This window comes from Plectropomus leopardus, chromosome 15, assembly GCF_026936395.1.
Source record: "Plectropomus leopardus strain MGB_pleo_1.0 chromosome 15, ASM2693639v1, whole genome shotgun sequence".
In the NCBI taxonomy this organism is placed as follows: Eukaryota; Metazoa; Chordata; class Actinopteri; order Perciformes; family Serranidae; genus Plectropomus; species Plectropomus leopardus.
Window position 1 is genome coordinate 23,502,488 of NC_142190.1, and position 22,091 is coordinate 23,524,578.

The 22,091-nt window shown below is 40.1% G+C and overlaps 1 protein-coding gene across 5 annotated transcripts in view; it reads right to left on the reverse strand.

The window, feature by feature from the left end:
• The window catches only part of nrg2a (neuregulin 2a), a 95,143-nt gene that overhangs the window by 50,607 nt on the left and 22,445 nt on the right, over positions 1-22,091 (reverse strand). For 4 of the 5 annotated variants that reach the window (XM_088088549.1, XM_088088548.1, XM_088088546.1 and 1 more), the window contains exons 2-3: positions 2,251-2,416; positions 688-806 (exon numbers count right to left, since the gene is read on the reverse strand). In XM_088088549.1, coding sequence (XP_087944675.1) covers positions 688-806; positions 2,251-2,393 — 262 coding nt within the window. In that variant the 5' untranslated portion in view covers positions 2,394-2,416. Of the gene's footprint in view, positions 1-687; positions 807-2,250; positions 2,417-15,238; positions 15,505-22,091 lie in introns of those variants that run through there. The other variant, XM_042499822.2, reaches the window with a different exon arrangement.

A 22,091-nucleotide genomic window follows, 5' to 3' on the forward strand; every position in this document is an offset into this window, starting at 1 on the left:
CTTGATCGAGGCAGAGGCAAAGCTGCATGAATCGTATCTGCTCTGTAAGGTCCTTAAATATATTTTTTTAATACCGGCTCCATCCACTCAGACAACAAGCAACCCACAGCAGCCACACACTCACTACCCGCACTGCTTGGAACAAACACAAACTCACCACCCCACCAAATGGAAGCAGCTGTTATCAAAACTCTTTCATCTGCTACACTACTTTGCAAAACTCAGCAATGCACACACCACTACTGAACGAGCCTGTTAGATTCTATCACACACTCTGAAGACACTTTTTTTTCTTCTACAACTTTCATATGCTGTCGAGCTGTGTTTTACATTTTATACTCTATAGTCTGCCGCTCTTGTTGTGTGCTAGTGACGGTCAAAGGCACTGTGCAGTGTAGTTTTGTGGGATTTCACATTGCCAGCAGACTGCAGTGAATGAAAAACTGAGAGATCTCACCATCCACTGCATTTAAATTCCATTTATCACCAAGTGCAATGTACTGCTCCACTGATTAATGGGCCACAGCCACATGTGTGGACAGTTGCTCTTCATGCATGTTACCACTGTTACATGCCTGTTTGCGATGGCCCCTTTTCATCTCTCATTTGGCAAGAGAGCAGTCGTGACAACATCAACAGTGTACATCTGCACCACTTCACTTGTTGCTTAGGAGTCAGTATACTCACTGCTTTGGACGTTAACAGTGCCAGTGGAGTTGTCCTTTCCCAGCGGGTTCTCCACCACACATGTGTAATTCCCAGAATCCTCCAGTTTTGCTTTGCTGATCTGGACTCTGGAGTTTTTCCTGTGGGAGACAACACTTGCACAGCTGAGTCAGGGGAATCAGGGCAGGGAGGAAATAGCATGGAAACGCAACAAGTGGAAACATGGGGGACAGAGAGGCAGACAACAGGGCAAGCAGCAGCATGGCAACAGCTCTCTGCTTTGATAGGGATACAGACTCACTCACTGTGGGGCCACATTTAAGGGGGTGGGGGGGCAGCCTACAATAAGAAAGTATAGGATCAAGTGTTAAGCTACCAAGCGTACTGTATTATAAAAGGGGTTATTGGTTTTACAGCCTATGTCAATATCCTTACATCAGGAGGAGCTTTTACGCCAGTACTTAAGTTTTTACATGCTCCAGGGTTTTTTCTACTAAGAAATGCCAGACAAACTAACATTTTTCAGATATTCTCTTAAATCGGTTACCTTACTTTATTGGCCGACCTGACTGAGAGAGAAGAATCAGGTAGGGATGCACAATAATATAAGCACATCGTCAGTTTCAGCAGATAGAGGCTTTAAAGTGAAATGTTGTAATCAGCCCTAAATGAACATTTCTGCCGATATGACAGGCCAATGGGATGACACTTTAATTATGTAACTTTAATTATTGAAATTAGGTCAAATTTGCTCTGGTTGTGGCTATTTCTCAGGATTGTCTCAGTGAGAGCATAATCCTTGCCTGCTGTAGGAGGCATTTCACAGTTTGGTTTGAGAATATTACATTAAATAAAAATCGACATGGTTTGCATGTACCTTAGGTTTAAGTAGTTTTCTTATTTTGACCAGTGAATGTGTACATTTTAAAAAGAATTGCATTTTATGTCTGCATCTGTCACTGGGCTGGCATAAAAATGTATTTATTGTTTCCAGTACATGCACGGGACAGAAATATAACAGGGCACAGTACTGTCAGTTTTTGTCTGGTTTAACTCTTGTGATTAAATCACCTAAGTGCATAATTCTAAAATGTTGTGTAGCAATAGTCAAAAGTTGGCAAAATGACACTGCAAGATCAATTTCACAAAGGGCAAAGTCTAGCTGAATTTAACAAACACTAGCCAGTTCTTGTATGCCAGCCAATAAAACATGCCTTCTGATATCTTGTGAATGTACTGAAGGGTTGGTGTGTTTTATTACCTCTAAATGAAACTTTTTTTTTTGTAGATGAGAAAGATAAATATATAAGGAGGGATGAATCGGCATGGTCTAGTATAAATCATTACACTAAATTTCAATAAAGAAAAAGATCTTTGTTATCTCAAATATTGAATAAATGTTTGTATTCAACTTCTTTGTTGATATTGATTTTTAAATTAGTTTCAAACTGCAGTTTCCTGAAAAACTGCATTAGCATAGTCTGCTGATAATGGCAACCTTGCTTCGTCTTTGGAGTACCTCTGTCTCTTTTCGTCTGACTCTGTTTATTTTGGGTTTACAGGACATGGGTGACTTGTACTCACGGGCTGTTCTTTATTCGGACTTTTTTGCTTTTCTTCAGCTCGTTGCCATCTTTGAACCATCTGTAGGTGGGGTGAGGGTTCCCTGTGGCCTCACACTTTACTATGAGCTTGCTTCCCTCGTCCACTATTATTGGATTCTTCATCGGTTTTAACTTTGGAGCCGCAGCTAAAAAAGGAGAGACAGAAAAAAAAGTCAATTGTTATTAACCACTATCGACTCAAGTGTGATTATAGTTTAGTTTGCACTGTTTGTTTCTGATTGTGTGCTGGTGTTTTAGGAGAAACGGTGAGACAAAAAAGGACAAAGCAGCAGAACCAATCATCATCTCTATGGACTGAGCCAACAACTCTCTCATGTGACCACCAGATGTTGTCACTAGAGACATTATCAACTTTACCTCAGACTAATAAACAGGCTGAATTTCACTCCAGCTTTGCTGCTATAAAAGCACCTGAAGCAATATTTAGCAAACATGCACAAGTTGATGAAGAACATTTGCAACCGCAAACTCATGCGTAATTAACTGCATGGTAAACAAGAAAAGCCAATAAAATTTTGATACTATAATAACTAGTTTGTTGTGACGACAACGTCAAAAAGGAAAATCTTTTATCGTGACCCTTTCATCTGCTGCACTGCTGTGCAAAAACTCTTATTAAACTGTTTATTATGTGTTATGTTTAAGAAACAAATAATAATTGTCTTGGTATATTCCATAATTTCTTGCAACTTTTCTCCTTACGAGAAAAAAAACTAATTGAAATATGAAAAATGATCTTTGTCCAAACGCACACATGCATGCACACACAACACACACTCACACAAACACTTGCCAGCTGACAGCTGCACACATGTTTAGGAGAAGACTCATCCAGGGCGGAGTGAGAGAGAAGGGGTGAACAAGGGTCAACCAGGGGCTGCCCCCCTCTCTCTCTCTCTCTCTCTGACACACAAACACTCTCTCTTCATGTGTAACATTTACAATTTCATGCATATGCTAAACTGAGTAGTCCTGCAAATTACAGCTGTTTGCTGTGCATTGCCTCTAAAGGGTGACGGCAGAATGGAGACAAACAAAGCGTGACAAGCAAAGTGAAGGATGCATAGGTAATGACTTCAATTAAACATTGAAATAGAGGTGCACCAAAATTATCCCCTGTCGTCCTCTTTTTTGAGCGGCTGTCCTACTTCACTGACCTGGTAAAGGCGACATGTCTGCACAGAGAGGGAAACCTTAATGATGCTGCATTTTTCATTTTCTTTGTGGATTTAAGTGGACAGTTGTGATGGATTCGGGGTAAAATTGGGTCTAAAGCAGCATCTCACACTTCTAATTTGCCACTGACAATGACAGTGTGATGCGTGTCTAAGAATCTCAGCACATATGATAGTGTCATAAATACAAAATCATCATAATTTGCTACATTATTTTGAAGGAGTCAGCCCATGTCAATTCTGCAGAGGTCTCTTTTGTTTGTCATTGATCCTAACTAAGCTCACAGTATCAGCCACAAACACAAGTAATCGCAGACAGTTTTGTAAGCCTGGCAGATGGAGATATTAAAGAGCATTGTCTACAGCAACCCTGTCATTATGTCTTATGGGCCCTGCCACCTCTGGTCGCTTGGCCCTAATACTCCTTATATGGGTCAGAGGTCAAAGCCCTTAATTACAGCCATGGATCACTTCAGAAGCAGGCACTGAACGATTCCTTGGTTAGAGAGTAGAGGAGTAGATGCCGTCTAGATTATTTTAGATATATGCTATGTATGGAATTGGTTTAATTTGTACAGTGGTCTCAGAGTGATGATCCTTTGATGTTTACTGACATCTTGTTTCACAGTAATTATAATGATTTCTTAAGTTTATGACTTGAGCAGCATCAATGTGTCCATTTTAAGGGGTACCAGTGGCATAAAATACAAAGATAATTCACATTACAAGCATACATGATTATTCAAGAACACTAAACACCACATATACTAAAAGAGCTGTCTGTCTGATGTTCGCTTTGGGCCGATTTTCACTGGAATCACAGATAGCGAAATGTCAAATTTAAAATAGCTCACAAACAGCTCAGATCAATGGAAAAATAACTATTCTTAGTTCAATAGCAGCTATTTGTTACTAAAATTACTCTGTAGCTGGTAAGACAGTGCACTTTTATCTGTGAACAGCTTCCTGTTGGAAAATGTGAGTGATGATATTCATGGCGTTTTGGAAAATAAAGACAAAGATTCTAACACAAGGCAGCGGTGGTGCCTTTGCGCTGTGGCACACACTAACCTTAATAAGCTTATTCTCAGGACGAGTATTTGTGCTAAGATTGCTCCAGCAGTTAGTTCAAGATTGTATTGTCCTAAAAGGATTTAGAACAATAAGAAATTGTAAAAAGCTATAACATTATATAGCCTGCACGCACACCCTGTTTCACCATTTCAAATCAACTCTGCAAGAAGTCTGCCTTTATCGCTAGCCTCCAGCCAGACTGTATACTGAACATGAGACTCCTGATGCTCCAGATGTTCTTCATTAGACATTTTCTGTTAGTTCACAAACGTAATGTACTATATGGGACTTGATGTTAAATAAAGATCAGACTGCAAAATGCTTTATGGTCCACTGATCTCCCTAATTTTCACATTATGCTGTCTAATGGATACTTGCCAACACTGAATCAGTTCTACTGTATGTTATGACATGTGTGTGATATATATCTACATGTGCAATGTTTGATTTTCAGCTTCATCACACATTTTCATGAGCTGTAACTTAAATTTTCGAAACTGGCTCAATGTTGAGCAAGACGACTCCAGCCGTGAAACAGGCTACAGTGTAATCACTCTAGGCATGTGTACAATGACAGTTTAATACTGTTAAAGAGCTTTTTTCCACCAATAACCGGCTCAGATTATTGTTTTAAGTGTCTGACAACTTACAGAAAGGATTCCTGCAGAAATAGACTTTTTGGTTAAAGAGTAAGATCCTTTTCATTTAACCAGAAACAGCCCAGAGAGCACTATCACCAAAGCCACCAGACTCCATTTTTTAATTAAACAACAACAACATAATAATAATAATTTCATCATCATAAAAACACACTTAATTCAAAGTCAAAACAAAGTAAAAGTCGCAAAAACTGTCTTTGTTAGTCTGACCACCGTCCCAACAATCACCAACTCTGGTTTGGTTGCTAAAATCACTTAACTCACACAGGCAGAAGTGAAAATGACTGTTTATTTAAATAGAGTCTGATGTATTTGACAATAGCAATTTTGGGGGCTGTTTCTGGTCAAACAAAAAGGTCTGTCTGTATAGGGATCCTTTTGATAATATTTTCAGACACAAAAAACAACAATCTGAGCCTGTCAGTGGCAAAAACATGCACTTCTAGTAACTGTAAATCTACAGTGCGATAATATGCCCCAAGTGGTTACATTGTTGCCCATTTAAAAGCTGCAGTGCTCTCGCTCAATACTGGACAAATTTGAAAAATTGTTGTTCCTATTACTCACAAAAAACATGAGACAATTGGGTCAAGGCTAAATACGAAAGTAACCCATTAAGTTACAAAATTTAATTTGGCAAAAAAAACTTTTATTTGAATCTAATTACAAGACATAATTGTATACTGCTGCATCTAATGACTTACGAAACTTAACAGGACTGCAGGCTCTCCAGTATGCATACATACACACTCAGCTCTGCCAGACTAAACCCAGCACACTGCCTGAGGAAAGCCTTGTCAGTCATAGTCAGAGAACAGCAGGAATGAGGTTGCACCATACAGAAAGAATATTTAGTACTTCGCCTGGACACAGTTCTGTCCTTGCCAAGTAAATTAAACAAGCTTTGTCCTTGCCTGGAAAAGATACAGAAACACAGGACTGCACTTCTCATCAACCCACTAAGCCAGATGTGTAAGAGAGTCAGCTCCATCTACAGGGTACACTTCTAATGAAGACACAGGAGTCCATCAGTCTCTCTATCTCCAAGATGCAGATGCTTAATGCTATACTGAATTAGAGATTAGTCTTCACATCCATTTTAAATTATGTCTTATTTGATTAATAATCTTTCCAGATCCTTTATCTGCAAAACGCAAAATAAGTTAACAAACCAATAGCCTCTAAATATCCATAAACTTCCTAACAGAACATACCCTGACAGCTTGGTCACTGATATACAGTAGTTTACAGTAGTCTCATGACTGGAATGACAGATATGGAAAAAACAGAACGTCATAAAGAAGATACATCGACGGCCACAACTTAAACACAGTACAATCAAGTCACCGTAATCAGCATAGAGCAAGTTAATTTTACCAATTGCAATCAATGTTTTCCAACAAGAAATAAAGAGTGATTGTCACTGGAAATAGAATAATTTCTTTGGGACAAATGGTTATCTCATTTTCCATTACACCAGTGGAAAAAGTGTCAGGCAGCAATGATAAACCCTTGCCTCAACAACAGCCTGATTCTCTCTTTTTGAAGCAGAGGGGCAGCTGCAGACATGGACTATAAAAACCAAATTTGAGAATAGAAGCCTAACCGGCGTGTCAACAGCTCATGCCTTGGGTAGCAGTTGGAAACCTCAGCCCCAAAAAAAGAGGTTCAAAAACAAAGTAACTTGATGAATTAACAATGCATTGCTCGTATTATTGAGTTAACATTTCTGTTTTACTTCCAGAGGCTTAGAAAAGGAATCTGAGGCATGCCTTTGTGTTTCCCCTTCTAGACAAAGTCTCCCTGATTACTCTGGTGTTATGTCACTTCACTGCACGTTGTCAAAAGACAAATTACATGGTGAGACGGCCAGAGAAATGGGTTCTGCATGTGGGAATGGTCTTCAGACACTGCACACTAGTCACTGTAACACAACATCTGTTCGAGGAGATCATTTCAACAGCCTCCCACCACAACCAACACACTTTCCCCAAATAATTATCTGCTACATTGTTTATATATGACTCAAAACACCCTACTTCGCTCTCACTAAACTATACAGACATGATACTAAGAGTGTTTCTTTGACTTAATTTAATAACGTGTTTTGTATTTCTCTGCGAAAGTGAAATGAAGAAGTCCAACACTGCATGTAGACATTAATCATTTTGCATATTCTGATTTGGTCAATGCTCAACTTTGTACCTACCATATAGATTTTCTGTATACATCCTCTATTCATAGCAGGCACTTAAGTATAGACTAACCATCAAAACACTATGCATAGACTTCTGGTTTAATCCAAATATTGACTGAAAACGGTGTACTATTACTTTGGATAAATTAGAATAAAAAATGGCCGAATCATTTGTATTAGCGTACAAGCAGCAGAACTGGTCTCCATTTGTAGTTTGGTACCCTTTGGAACCAAAATTCGAAAATAAAGCTCCTCACTGCATTATATGGTCACTGAGCTAATTGTCTAGATGTCTGCAGTACCACACCATACAGCATACTGTAATAGGACAAGCTGCCAATTTACAGACTTGATTTTGTAATCGGATATAAATTTTTGGCCTTTCAGATCAACCACATTTCAAACTGGATTACTGAAAACAGTTGAAGCAAACATGTAAATTGTGTATAAGTATCACTCAATAGCTTACTGTGTGAAGGAACGGATGGATATTCCAACTGAGTGACAACAAGTTCCTGTAATTGACAAAGTGTGGACATCACAGCCAGCTCTAAAAGCACCGACATGGAGAGCAAAAAACTGATCCAAAGTTCACAAGCTACCAGATGCTGAACTGAGATCTGCTTCACAAATACAATATTATTTCAGAACGACACATGAAATAAAATTAGTTTTCAATGAAAACTGTCTAATACAATGGTGTATTAGGGCCATTGTAGGTAAAACTATGAGGGTACTATTTAGAAAAAAAAGTCAGAATTTCCTAAAATTAAACACTTCCAAAAAGTTTTGGGTTTTTTTTGTGTAGGAACCACATCACTTTGCATGGTTGGACCAGCTTCATCACAAAAAGACGCCACTGGTAAAGAAGGAATCGCAGCAGTGAGACATTGATTGACAGTTGTTTAAACGTCTAATCCAGGTGTCCCGCTATGGTAAAAAAAATTACGATGGGAGGTGTACTGATATCCGGTATGCTACCCGGCCATCAGCTGGACGTCCTTCCTAGTAGTCCTCACAACGATGAGATAGAACGTTAACACCAATTGGCCTAATCAGCTGCTCTGCAGAGGTAGATGTATATAGTGTCGATTCAGCACCTTTATACTGTACATCCTACAGACTGAAAATAATAAGTCAACTAAATCTAAAAATAATAGTCAACGTTGACACAGGACACAAACCCCAGTCTCCTGGGTCAAAGTCCTGTGCTTGACCCACTGATTTACATCTTCCTCCCTACATGGACTTGCTGCTCTTTATTACGTCATGTGACTTTTTGGGAGGAAACCCTCCCAGGCATATTTCTCTTAAATGTGTGACTTTTACCTCAGAGAATTTCTTATTTTTTCTCACAAATGTATAACTTTATAATCTCGGAGAGTATCAGAGTTTTGTTTCTTTTTAACCTAACTTTAAGAGTTTAATTCAGATTTTTTCCTCAAATATTAACCCCTTACTCCTGGCTCTGTATTATTTTATTGTATTTTTTTAACCAACATTGGTCCTAATAGTCTGGTCTAATGTCTAAAAAAATGTGAAGTAAGATTACTACTTTTGCATCATCTGCACTATCCACGAAGCAGAAACTCTTCATTGAGCCCTTGTCAGAATGTTGAAGTGGTTTCTGTCTTACATTGCTCTATTGCAATAATGATTGTTGTAACATCTCATGACCCATTTTCTGCTCTGTCCTGGTCTTACTGCTAGTAAATGATTTTCATGTTCAGGAAATGTTCATACTATTTTTATTCACTGTAGTGTTGCTTCGCCAGAAAGCTGCATGCAAATGCTGCATAACATTAGTAATTTCCATAACATTTGGTGTTCAGTGGCAGCTACATGATGTACATATAAATTATTATAATGCTCAAGTTATCTGACCAAATTTAGCAAAACATTTAGATAAACCTGCCTGTTCCCAAGTACTGTTTGTACGTATACATACAAAAAGTAAGGCACATTGTTAATATATAACCAAGCAATCATGAGCCAGTAATTCATGTATAGCCAACATAATCAGAAAGGCTGCAATCACGTAACCAATGTGCTGATGACACAGGACGTTCCCCCTGGAGACTGGTGTTTGTGTCCGATGTGAAACCAAATGAACCTGGTCATTATTTTAAGTAATGTCTTCATCATGTTTCAAACAGTTGTATGAGCATACGCTGAGATTAACAACTAACTTTGCTTCATTAATTACAAATTCTATATTAACCATCAATGAAATTACTACCTGTAATTCTAACAGGTTGTGAATACTACTGAATCCATTGATGATCACCACCCCAGTATATAGCTCTACCCAGCATTTCACCATGGTTCAATCTATGGGAGTCCACCATACAACACTGTCAGCTGACAAACACATTAACTCACACACACTCAATGTTCACTACAACTAGGCAATGTCAAATACAGGCTGGTTGGGGCACCCAGTAGCTCCCCTGGTAGATCCGGTGCCCCATGTGAAAAGGCTGCATCCTTGCCGCAGTGGCTGCAGGTTCAATTCAAACCTCTGTCCTTTGCTTCATGCTAATCCCTCTCTCTTCCCCTTTCACGCTTAAACTGTCCTCTCAAATAAAGGCAAAAAGCCTGAAAAAAATTGCCTTTAAAAATAAAAATAAAACTACAGGCTGGTGAAAAATGCCAAAGAGATATGCCTCTCATGAGTTGTTATATCAGACCAGATCAAATACTGTATTACACTTCAATAGTTATCAACAGTTAGAAAGAGCAAAAAATGACTCTAATGGGATTACTCCATCTCTGTTGGATGTGTAATACCCTTTCAGATAGATACAGTGATTTGGATTAAATCTACATCTGCCCTCCCCCTAACATGGTCAGCAGGCACTTATACACAGATTTGAATTTTGCTTAATACCACTGACTAATTTACAAAAAAAGGCAACATAAATAAAGTGAGAGAAAGATGGAGGGCTGGGAAATGTATGTTGGTATGTCAAAGTGCAAAGTGATGCCAAAAATGGCTAACACTAAAACAGCACAGCCAATCTCCGAACCCAGGGACTCAAGTCTGACTATGAAAAAGCCTCTGAGGGTGAAGGCCAATATTTTGGGCAGATCTGGCATAGTCGGTGGATATTTGAGCCAAGGCTTCCTCTTTCGTGCATCGGTTATTTTGTCTAATCTCTAAAACGGGTACCTGCATATGAATCCAGATAGAGATCAAAAAAAAAAAAAAGATAATATCACGCTAACTCATCATACGATTGCAGATGGGTTCTGAGAACTGGATTTCAGCCAATATGTTACGCCTCTCTCTGCCTTGGTCAAATCTACTCAAACTACAACACTTCTGACACCAAAATCTTGTTTCATCACCTACAGAATCTGCATACATATGCAAAATCTGTTTCTAGAGATAATGGCACAGCAAACTAAAGTGCATAACATGCACTCACAACATTAAATGGAAGCTCTTTGGTTAACCAGAAAAGTTTCATCTGCAGATTGCTTTTGGATTAAAAGCTTGTCATAATTTGTCTCTTGACATTTTCTTTGAGAACCACCCTTCAAGAGACTTCTAGCTTACCTATTTGTGGTTTTGATTATCCATGATGACACTATCACTAGCAGTGAAGTTAACAAAAAACCATATCTCTATATGCATGGATTTCCAAACGTTTTATAGGCATTGTAATGCCGTGTATATAAAGGTCAGTTGAAGTTGTATTAGCTGGCTTTTAGATTAGTTTTCCATTTCTTGTTTGTACCAGCTCACTAAAAAACAATTTTGTAAGAGCAATCATATGAAGCAAGATCATACCTGAATTGGAAGCTGAGGTTGTCTGAGGCTTCACCACCACCTCCTCTGACGACTGGTCTCTATAAAACATTTTGTTGCTGAATAATTTAAGTAGCTCAGTTTTCATTCAGAAGGTGTGGTAGGTGTAAGTACATGAGAAAAAACATCTGGCACAAAATGAAGGAGCCAATTCTTTACTTCCGTAACTAATTATTACCACCCTGACTACGCACGCAAATCCAGTCAGAAAGGAACTTGTTGTGCTTTGTCCTGGCATAATATAAGATGGATGGCACGAGTTTATGGATTACAACATCATCAATAGCAAAAGGATATTTATGTAGGTCAGGCAGACTGTGCAGGGATTTCTAACTACTACTGAAAAAAAGAGAGACATACATTCATGTTGCTGTGCATTAATGACAGATTAGTTGAAATGCCTGCAGCAATTTGCACTTCTTGTCTTATTCCTAAGAAAGACAACATTGTTCCACAGTTTTTCCATCCCTTGGGGGTCTTTTCCTCCCAAATAAGACTGACATTTTTACAAAAATGTCTTCATTAGGGTTTGCAAAGTTTTCCCTCGCTCACTCGGGGCTGTTTCATTAGAAAAGTCCTGCAACATTATTTAAAGAGTGTCAACTTTCAGCCACAATATGCATGCCTTATAAAAAAAAAAGAGACGTGAAAGGAAGTCATGTAAAATTGCAGCAGCAGAGTGCAATAAATCAACAATTTGAAATACATTCTGGTCCAAATACTGAACACGTCATAGCCAGAGAAAGGGCAATTATAGCTGAGAAGTACCTGCTGTGAGGTGATCTCCTTCAATAAATGTGGGAAAAATAAGTTCTTAGGGTACGTATGGTACTAGACAATACTGTCTTGTTCCTATGATGTCGGTGATGGTTGACTGACATTCTAACAACCTAAACAGAGCGCTCATGGGCTGGATTATATGCAATTACATTTTGACACACCTCATCCACACAGGAACTTGTACAATGCATTCATTATCCACATTGCAGCATCCAAAAAGCGTATAGATGTAAAAAGTTGAGCTGAAATTGTATCTCAAAGAAGCTGAAATAAATATCAAGTCTAGCATTCAAACAATCTGAAAAATGTAAAGCACATGAGAGCCATACTAGCAGCCATGATCAGTGTCGTATTTAGCACATTCAATGCCTTAGGCAAGCTTCCCCCCACCGTCCCCTAAAAATATTATCTTTAATACTTACTGTATTTATTACAAACAAGAACAAGAGCTAATAAAAAAAAAATCAGCACATATAGACAACTAAGCTAACAAGCATTGTAAAAAAAAAAATGTGTACTGTGTTCTGGATGACTTTGGGGGATTGGGCATTTTGGGTGGCTGCCTGTATCACCGATAGGAAGATCTGCCACTGGCCATGACTACATGTAATAATTAAAAAAAAAAAAAATGATGACCGGGTCCAACACAACTTGACCAGGTGCGAAAAACCATGTCTGAAAGCTCTGAGACCAACAGTGGATCCCTAGCAAACTGTCACACTGATAAAAAAGACTTTAGTTTCTTAAAAAAAAAAAAAAAATCTAATCTTAACTTCTCGTTTACTTCAACCTTAGGCTAAATGTTACTTTCAGGTAGCACTTGAGAGACAAACAAAGATTGTCCATATCCATATTTTGGTGGATACAGTGTTGGGGAGTGACAAGTTACATTTAATTAAAGTACAAAATAACTGTAATTGTAATCAGTTACAATTACTGAGAATTGTTTTTTATTAAAGTACTAATCAATATGTTAGTTATAACAAAAGGGTTACATCTGAATATATTCTTCTTGGCTAAAAGTTTATTTGTGAAATATATCATTCATTCTGTGGCTTTGCATCTTTTCGTCGCGCAGGAGTATTTTCTAAGACTATTTTCTGACATTTCTGGCCTACTCGCCCGTTTAAAAAAACTGTAAGAAAAGTAATCAAAAAGTACAATCATGTAATAAGTTACAATACCTTTGATGAAGTAATAAAATAGTTACATTACTAATCACATTTTAACAGGTAACTAGTAATTTGTAACCGATCACATTTGAAAAGTAACCTCCCAAACACCAAATGTGCACTCCATATAATGCCACACAGTGAAACACAGAAAGAGAGACAAGACTCTCTGTTTGTCTTTCTGATTACATTTCAATACATTTTGGTCCAACTATGCTGTTTAGTTAGCACACCAGCAAACCAAGCTAGCTCGCTAAAAGATCTGTCATTGTCTTTTGAACTAAGCACAGACAACAGACATGGTAGATACAGGTAGCTGGCATAACTAATTTAATACATCTTTAATTAGTACATAGATCACGCATCGCTGCACTTCTGGTTATGCAGACTTGTTTCAAGATTTGCAAACTTCTTTTGAACAGGATTTATTGATAAACCACATCCTCAAGAAGGTGATGCTACTTGTGGATAATTACAAAACTGTCAGCATTTATCAAAGAGCCTAATCAGACTGACGTAGAGTATCCATCTTTAAAAGCGGCGTTTGGGTTTCTCTCTTTTGATTTGGGATGACCCGTTTCAGGGCCTAAGGCTCAGAGCACACCTGAGGTGGCACGTCAAGTCAACCATAACTACAGAGCAGACACAACAAGCATCAGCCATGAGGGTATCATCAATTTGGCCCTCCTTGGAAGCTCCATTTTACAATGGGTAAGCAGCACTGAGTTTACACAGGTTACCCAGTTTTGTGATGAATGAATTTCATCTTATTTTCAAGAGGAAAATAATGATTCAAGATGAGCTGACACATTAACAGCAGTTACACTGTTCAAATTCATATAGCTAAAATTCTTCTTTTTTTTCATTTGTGTCATTTTGTGAAAAGTATATAAAATAAACCAGGCAGCTTTTCTCTGCATGTGTACGGCAGCTGTGCACGCTGATTAACAAGGACGCCAAAAATATTCTGCATTCCTGTGTAGTTCAGGGAGCTGTTTATCCTACATGTTTACAGATCAAAATCAAGCTTGGAACGTGGACAGGTAATTTTCATATATTCAACCTTTCATGGGTAATAAAACAAGAAATTAACCACAAAACTCTAAAACCTCACAAAATTGTCTACAAAAAAGAAAAAAAAATCTTGAAATCGCTAGACTCAATCTCAAGGATTATCGGTCAGAAGCTGACTAGAATGACATCAGCGGGTACAAAATGGCCACCAACATCAAGAGATGCTGACTAAGATACAGTATCTGATGAAACCCAGAATGAATGGCTACAGTGATAATGATGGTATTGTCCTTAAAAGTGTCACTGAGACGGGGGCTGGGCTTCCCCCATGACCTAAGGTCAAACTACAGTGACATGCTGAAGCTTGTAGGATCCACTACTGAGCAAGCACATTGCTGGTTTGTGACTCTGAGAGACGAGCAGCACCCATACTATTCCAATGTCAAAGTAGCTTCCAGCAAATATACACACATACTTATGTTGGATGACTCACCACATACTCATAATTAAGGTGAAAGCAACTGTAGCAACCGTTGAGTGATTAAACCTGTCAAAAGGTGTGTAATGGAATCTTGCATTATGATACAAACATCACTTTCATGATAAAACTGTTAAAAAAGCTGACTTTTGTCAAACTTGTGAAATGTTGCACAGCATTTTTGAAAATGTGAATGAATTAACCAAAAAACTTTCATGCAGTTACAGCCAGTCGCTCATTTTCAGAGAGCTCACAATACAACTGTGAGGTCCAGAGCGAGTTTAGCTGAAACTTTAGTTGATTTTGTACACAAGTCATATCATTTGACTTCCCTACAACTCTAAAGTGCTGCCAAAACCAGATGTGCCTCTACACGCTGTCCACATTAGGAGACTGATCCATGTGACAAGTCAGCGGCAAGCTTTGACAAGCCAAGGGGATACTTACTTTATCCCACGCTTCTGGGATACAGTAACACTAACTTGATCTCACTCATCTTCTCTAAAACTCTCTCTCTGACACACACATAAACACATGAATATCCATAAAATGTTACAAAAAAAACACCAATCATTTCTTTTTACCTGTTTTAGGATCACCGTCTTTCTCCTTTTGTCCTTTCTTACCCCTGTTCTTTCTCTCTTTCCTCTCTTTCCTCTCTTTCCTCTTGTTCTCCGTCATGCTGTCACAAGAAAGTAAATCCTCTCAGGATAAGACACAGGAAGAAAAAAAACAGGTAGTCCTATTGGGAATGTGTGGCAAGTGGGCACCACCAGACTCTGAGCCTGTTAGAGCGTCTCTCCTCCTATATAGACTCACACCAATCAAGTACAGCAAGGAACCACCTACTCACAGCAGGGCAGAGGGAGAGAGAGAGAGAGAGGGAGAGGAATGGAGAGAGAGGGAGAGAGAGGGAGGGAGGGAGCGGGAAGAAAAATAGGAAGAGAAAGGTAGAGAGGCACTGCTCAAGAAGCTAAGAGGCGAAAAGTGAGAGAATACAGAGGGAGGGAGGGAAGAAAGAGGGAGGGAGCGAGGAAGGCATTTCCCATTGCTTTAAGGCAATCAACTGTTCCCTTACTGGATCTATCAGATAAGCAGTGGCTCTTCCAGGCCCTGCAGCCACAACTGAGGACGGAGAGAAGTCCGCACAGAAATCTGCCCATTCAAGCTCCACGGCCCTGCATGTAGCCATGTCTCTGCTCCTACCTTGGGAGCATCTTCTCCTTTCTAATGACCCATGCAAAAGTGCAGCGAGACCACTTAAGTTGTCCCCTCTGCACTGCTGACCCCACCCAGATAATTCAGGCGGAGACCTGCCCTTACCAGGTTGATGTCGGGGTCCCAAAACACTTCACATCTGGTTCAGATTTGCTGAGCACGAGATTCTATGGATATGTGTAAGAGAGAGCGCTGTGTGAGGTGCCGATTGTCAGATAGCAATCTGCGACAGACTGCTTCTTGCAAAATTACTTAAAATCATCTCTAGCTTCCCTAGCTGCTCCCCTTCCTCGCCTCTCTTGTCTGTCAGCCCCCCTCTCAGTACTACAGGCGAGTCCCAGCATGTCTGTGGTTGTATCATCAACTCTTTGACTGTCGCTCTTAGCCAGGTGTCATCACTGTCCACACAGCAGTAAGGATTTAGAACAAGCTTTTATCTTTTAAAAACTGACCTTTATGCAAATGATACCAGAAGTTGACCTTGTGCAAATAAGTGAAATCCAATGAGTGGGCATCTCACCTTAGGCAGTTTGAAAGCACAGATGAAAATAGGGCAACGAGAGACACATGTAAAGGTAGCACTGAGTGCTGTCCTGCCTGACGTTAGAGGGGACGAATTATGCAAATTTCTAATTGGTCAGTGTTAACACATCTGCGCTCTCGAGCCGCTGGACCATGATTGTAGCAGGGGAATGACTGTAACACAGTATAGTAGTAAAAGCTTCTAAATTGGGGCGCCCTCTAGCTCACTGGTAGAGCAGGCGCCTCATGTACACAGGCTATGTCCCTCAACCAATGATAAGGCCAATAATCTTTAAACAAAAAAAAAGAAAAAAAAGGGAAAAAAAAGAAGCTCCTAAATCAAAAATGTCAAAATTGGACATGTTTCAGCCGTAATATGATACAAAACCATGGAGAAATGAACAACATCTGCAACCCAGATATGATTTTTACTTACTCTATTTTATGGTTTTTACTTATTAAAGCTCATGGTTTTTAAAGATCCATTTTTTTAAAGTTCCATTTTTGCTAATTTCATATGTTCTTGTTTTTCTTCAATCAAACTGTAAAGCACTTTTGATTACATTTGGTTTGTTTGAAAGGTGCTATATAAATAAAATTTGATTGACTGATTGATTGAACATCTGCAACCCAGATTACAGGTTTTGTTAATGTTAGCATGTAGCTACATGTAGCACTGTACTTGCAGCCAGGGAGTGACTGCTATAGAATAGAGCGGCTCTTTCACACTCTCGCTCTTTCAGTAAAAGCCTCTGAACCAAAATCTCCACAACCAAACTTGTTCTAATTGGAAAATCACCTGAAATTGGGGAGAAATTCTACTTTGTGGCTACATGTAGCAGTGTGTAAGACTAGTGTACAACAGCATTTTCTACCATAAAATCAGCAATAAGAGCTTCAAACCAAAATCTTCACAACCAAATATGGCTGTGATCCAGCAGAAATCATACAGTATCATACATAATGAGGGAGAAATGAACAACATCAGCAACCAAGATTAGCCTTTCCCTGATGTTAGCATGTAGCTACATGTGGCAGTGTACTAGCAGTCAGGGGAACAACTGTATCGGAGTAAAGCAGCATTTTTACCAACAAAAGCTTGTATCCTAAAATCTTCACAACCATACATGTTCCATCAGGAATATGATCCAAAACCACAGAGAAATTAACAACATCAGTAACCAAAATGACATGTTTCCCTGGTGTTAGCATATAGCTAGATGTAGCAGTGTAGGCTATGTAATGTTAACACTTGCAATAGTGTGCCTGAAGCAGATGACCATATAAAAAAAATTGTCATAAGCTGACGTCAGCTTGTCTTGAAAGTAGTCAAAAAAAAACAAAACACTGGAAACAGAGTATTTAAATATGTCTAAAGTCTGAGGTTTTTGCTCACAGGGATTATTTTTACATGCGTTGATCTCATTATTTGAAACTTTGGCCATGTTTAGTATGAATGCAGTGTGACATTGACATAATACATATCAGAAAATAAGGAAAAGCATAATAGGTCCTCTGTAATACGAGCGGATATTTTACTCAGGTTTGTTTGAAACAATATCTAATGCAAAAACATGACCTAAACAACAGCAACAACGCTGCAGCTAATCTGTTTATCTACATTTGACATTGCCCAAACTCTGACCACATGATGATAGCATTATTAATTTAAAATGCTTTATCAAAGTAAGGTTTTTTCTAATTTCATGCCGACTGAACTAAGTGGCATGAAAACAAATACCCGCTGAAACAACAGCAGCGACTCTCAATGAAACTCGTATGTTTAAAAAAAAATCTCTAGATGAGTCATCTGCGGGGGCCCTCCCGGGGTTTGTCTCAGTCCAGCCCTCCAAGAACTCTTGACGTTTCTTGGGAGGAGGCGGCAGCAGCAGGGATTGGTAAAGGGGGCAGCAGAAGGGTCATGTCTTAACAGGTCAACACACTGAATAGCATAAACTTCATCTGTGGGCAACAAACCTAAAGGGGTCAAACCGAGGCCAAGGTCTGACATGCCAATCAAGTCTAATACAGTGCTTTTCCTACTTCAGAAACGAACTGCTCTTTCCTCTCTTCCCTGTGGTTGTTCTTGATGATCTAATCTGTCAGCAGAGGTAACTGAGGACTGGCAGGGGCTACGGTGTGTCAGAGAGCTGCCCCTGCTGCTCTCTCTCCCCCCACAACCTCAACACTCACTTCCTCCTCTACAATTCAACAAGATGAGACTCGTTCCCAGGCCCGTGTGTCTGTGGGTGGGCGTGCGGTTTATGTATGTGTCAGAAATGTGAGTATCTGTGACGTCAGGACAAAAGAAACGCCACTTACAGGATGATGGGATGTAGATTTAGACTGCTTGTGCTGCTTACAACATTTCTCAACCTGCTCCTTCGAGATCGCACAATTGTCTGGCAGAGCCACACAAGATGCAAATGAGTGAAACGTAACATTGGCTGACATGAGTTATGAGGGTGTACTGTAGGAGCACTGGGAGCAGGTTAACCTTGGGGTTAGTGTGGATGTCAATATGTAGCTCATCTCAAACTTTTTTGCAAACTTGCCATGCTGCTGCTGGACAGGGAGTCAATTCTGAAATTTGCATCGTGTAGCAGCATGGATGCAAAAATGGTTTCACAAGTTGCCACAACTGTGTCCCACATGGGAGAGATACATAATACATGTATATGCCAAACGTGCACAAGAGAAAGAGACGGAAATGGAGTCACTGTAAACTACACGCTGTAAGAAAATTAGGTTCGATTTGTTTTTTGGTTCATGAGATCGTGTTTTAGAGCAAGGTTGAACAAGGTTGATCTTTTTTATACGAGCTTGTGGAGTATAAGAAATGAACTACGTCTTTCACACCCAGACACAAATATGGTCATGGACATGTGCATCTAAATCTCTTTCTCTTTTTTTTCTTTCTTGTCTATTCAAAAGCATCTGCTGTTTTTCAACAGCCGTGGGCCGTCCTTGGATCAGGGTCTGGAGGTGGAGGGGCACAGTGGGCCAGTGTGGTGGGAGGAGCATCACTTGAAAAGCAAATCCAAAAAAAAAAAAAAATGGAGCCAACCCCTAAAAGTTCTGACATGGATCCTTTGTATGCCCCACTCATAAATGCTCCACAGGCCCCATCTCTGCCTGCCTCCTAATCCCTGCTCGCTTCCCGCCCTAAAAAGGGGAGACAGCTTTCCTGTATGATGGAGCGGAGCAGCTTCCTCCTAACAACAGCATACCTGCACATCATCACATTGATACCGCTCCACAGCACTCCTGCCCTTTCACAGGCACCAGAGTTTATCTTTTTAGACATAATGGCTTTAAACAGCCATTAGGTTGTGTTGTTTACATCTGTCTGCTTTTTTGCCAACAAAGTGTATATGAGCCTGAGGGGGGGGGGGGGGTTTAAAGTAAAATGTAGTGCCTGCTTTTAACATACATCTGTAGTCTTGACTCTTAGAGGTGAGGCAAGGGCAGCACGGAGGACATAGGACAGAAGCTCTAAAGCCTTTTTTACACAAAGATTGCTCTATAGGGTCGCTGCTTAGATCTTTCTTTATGCCACCTTTGCATTTTTACACAGAACCAAACAAGGGCGCCATCGTGCTGAAGACAGCATGGCGGCACTGCAGGGGCAAAAGAGACGTTCAGTGTTTCCCAACTGGTCCAGCCACGGGGTCCACATTTCTCCTTTGTCATTATTTCAAGGTCTATTCATAAGATAAATTAAATAATAAATTGCAAAAAGTTTTAAATAACAATATCATTATCATGGCAAGAACAACCATTTAACGTCCCTGTTATGCCAGTTAATCTTGTCCTCTGCTGGGAAGGTAAGGAGCTCCCGAATGTCATAATTTTTCCCAATCTGCAGATACTTACAGCAGCTGTTCTTCCTCTTTGACTTAGCGGCTAACTGCTGCTAGCTGCTTTTTAAAATTCTCCTGCTGTGGGTCGCATGCAAAACACATTGCCAAAACATCATACCCATCCTGCCCACAATATCATGCAGGCTGTCCCTTTTACATAAAAATTGTACCTTTTATACAGCTTGGCAAGGTGGCATAATGGCTTGATATTCCCGCCTTGAGGAGGCAGTGTTAAAGGGGCTTAAGAGAAACAGAGATGAAAGAGGATAAATAAAGAGGCTGGGAAAAAAGAGAGAAAGGAAGGAAAAGGGAGGACTGGAGGTAAAAAGTTTGAAAGAAAGATGAGATTTGGGTAAAAATAATGTCCTCTGTATGAGATAACAAAAGCAAAGCTCCACCTGCTGATACTCACCTTTTAACAAGGTATCCTCAGCTGACCATGCACTGAGGTGTGCTGCTGGAACAACACAAGCAGGATCACCGAAATAAAAACCTGCTCATCCAGCAGCAGGATCTGTTGTAAGTACAGACCAAGGAAAAAGCATAAAACACAGAAATATAATCTGATTCATCACGCTAACTTTGCTGCTTTCCACACATGTTCCTATGTGTGTGCTGTGAGTGTCTGTGCAAGCCACTATCTGTATGAATGACAGGCAAAAGATTAGACACTGAAGATTTATGTCACTGGGTGTGCTGGTGAAGCCCCCTTAAAGACAGACACGACACAAATCAATGCCAGTGACATCTGGAGGCCCGAGGAAGGGGGCTATTTTGTCAAGGTCAGCTGTGCCAAGGTCAACAGAGATTCCAAATCTGTGTTACTAATGACTCTGCTCAGCAACAGCTGAGATCAGGATCACAGAAGGAGACCAAATATCACATTCACTGCCTCGTTTACAGCACGGCAAATGGAGGGGTGGATACAAATCAAGCACGGCCGTTTCAGGTGTTTAGAAATCAAAAGAGAAACTGCGAGAAAGAATTTAAGTGTTAAAACAAGGAAGTGATCCTGGGTGGATTCGGCTCTTTGACGTTTCCGCAGCACATAGCTGTCACCATGGAAACCACAGTCTTAAGGGTAGCAACTAGAGTATGTGAGAGAGATGTGGAAAGGGCGGAGTGAGGATGAGAGACAGGGAGAGGGAGGCAAGAAAGGATGCAAGCGAGAAAGTGGGAGATAATGTGCAAGAAATACAATGGGAGGAAGGAGTGAGAGAAATTTAAAAAAAAGAAAAAAGAAAAGAAAGGTAACACAGGAGAGCAGCGAAGAGAGACGGAGCAACAGAGAGCGAAACAAAGAAACACAGAGAGAAGGGATCCACCGAGCAGCTGCAGCCTGGCCACTGTATTGCTCCATAAGAGAGATGTCCATGAGTAAGCCTGTGCCAAGCCTGCTGGGAAAGCACTGCAGTAGCATCTCCGAGAGAGGAGAGATGACAAACATCAGCACTGAGCATGCTCCACTCTCAAGGCCACTGAGAAAATGAGATTTCAGCTCTTTAGCCTCTCAGTTTGTTCAGTTCTCCAGCTCTATTCCAGACTCCCATCTGTCACTATCCAGCTTTCATGAGCACATCACACCACCAGGGCCTCTCTGTGTGCTTCAGATGTGGCTCCACGCTGGATAAAATCTGGCCAATGTGTCAGATAACTGATTGATCTAATGGTAAGAGGCATCTTTCCCACTTATGGCCACGCTGACTCATATTGTGACAGGTTTGATTGGGGCTGAGAGGGAACAAGAGATGAGCATAGCAACTCATCAGCCAATGGGGCATGATACTGCAATAACAGGCCAGCCACCAGTGCACGCGCACACACACACACACAA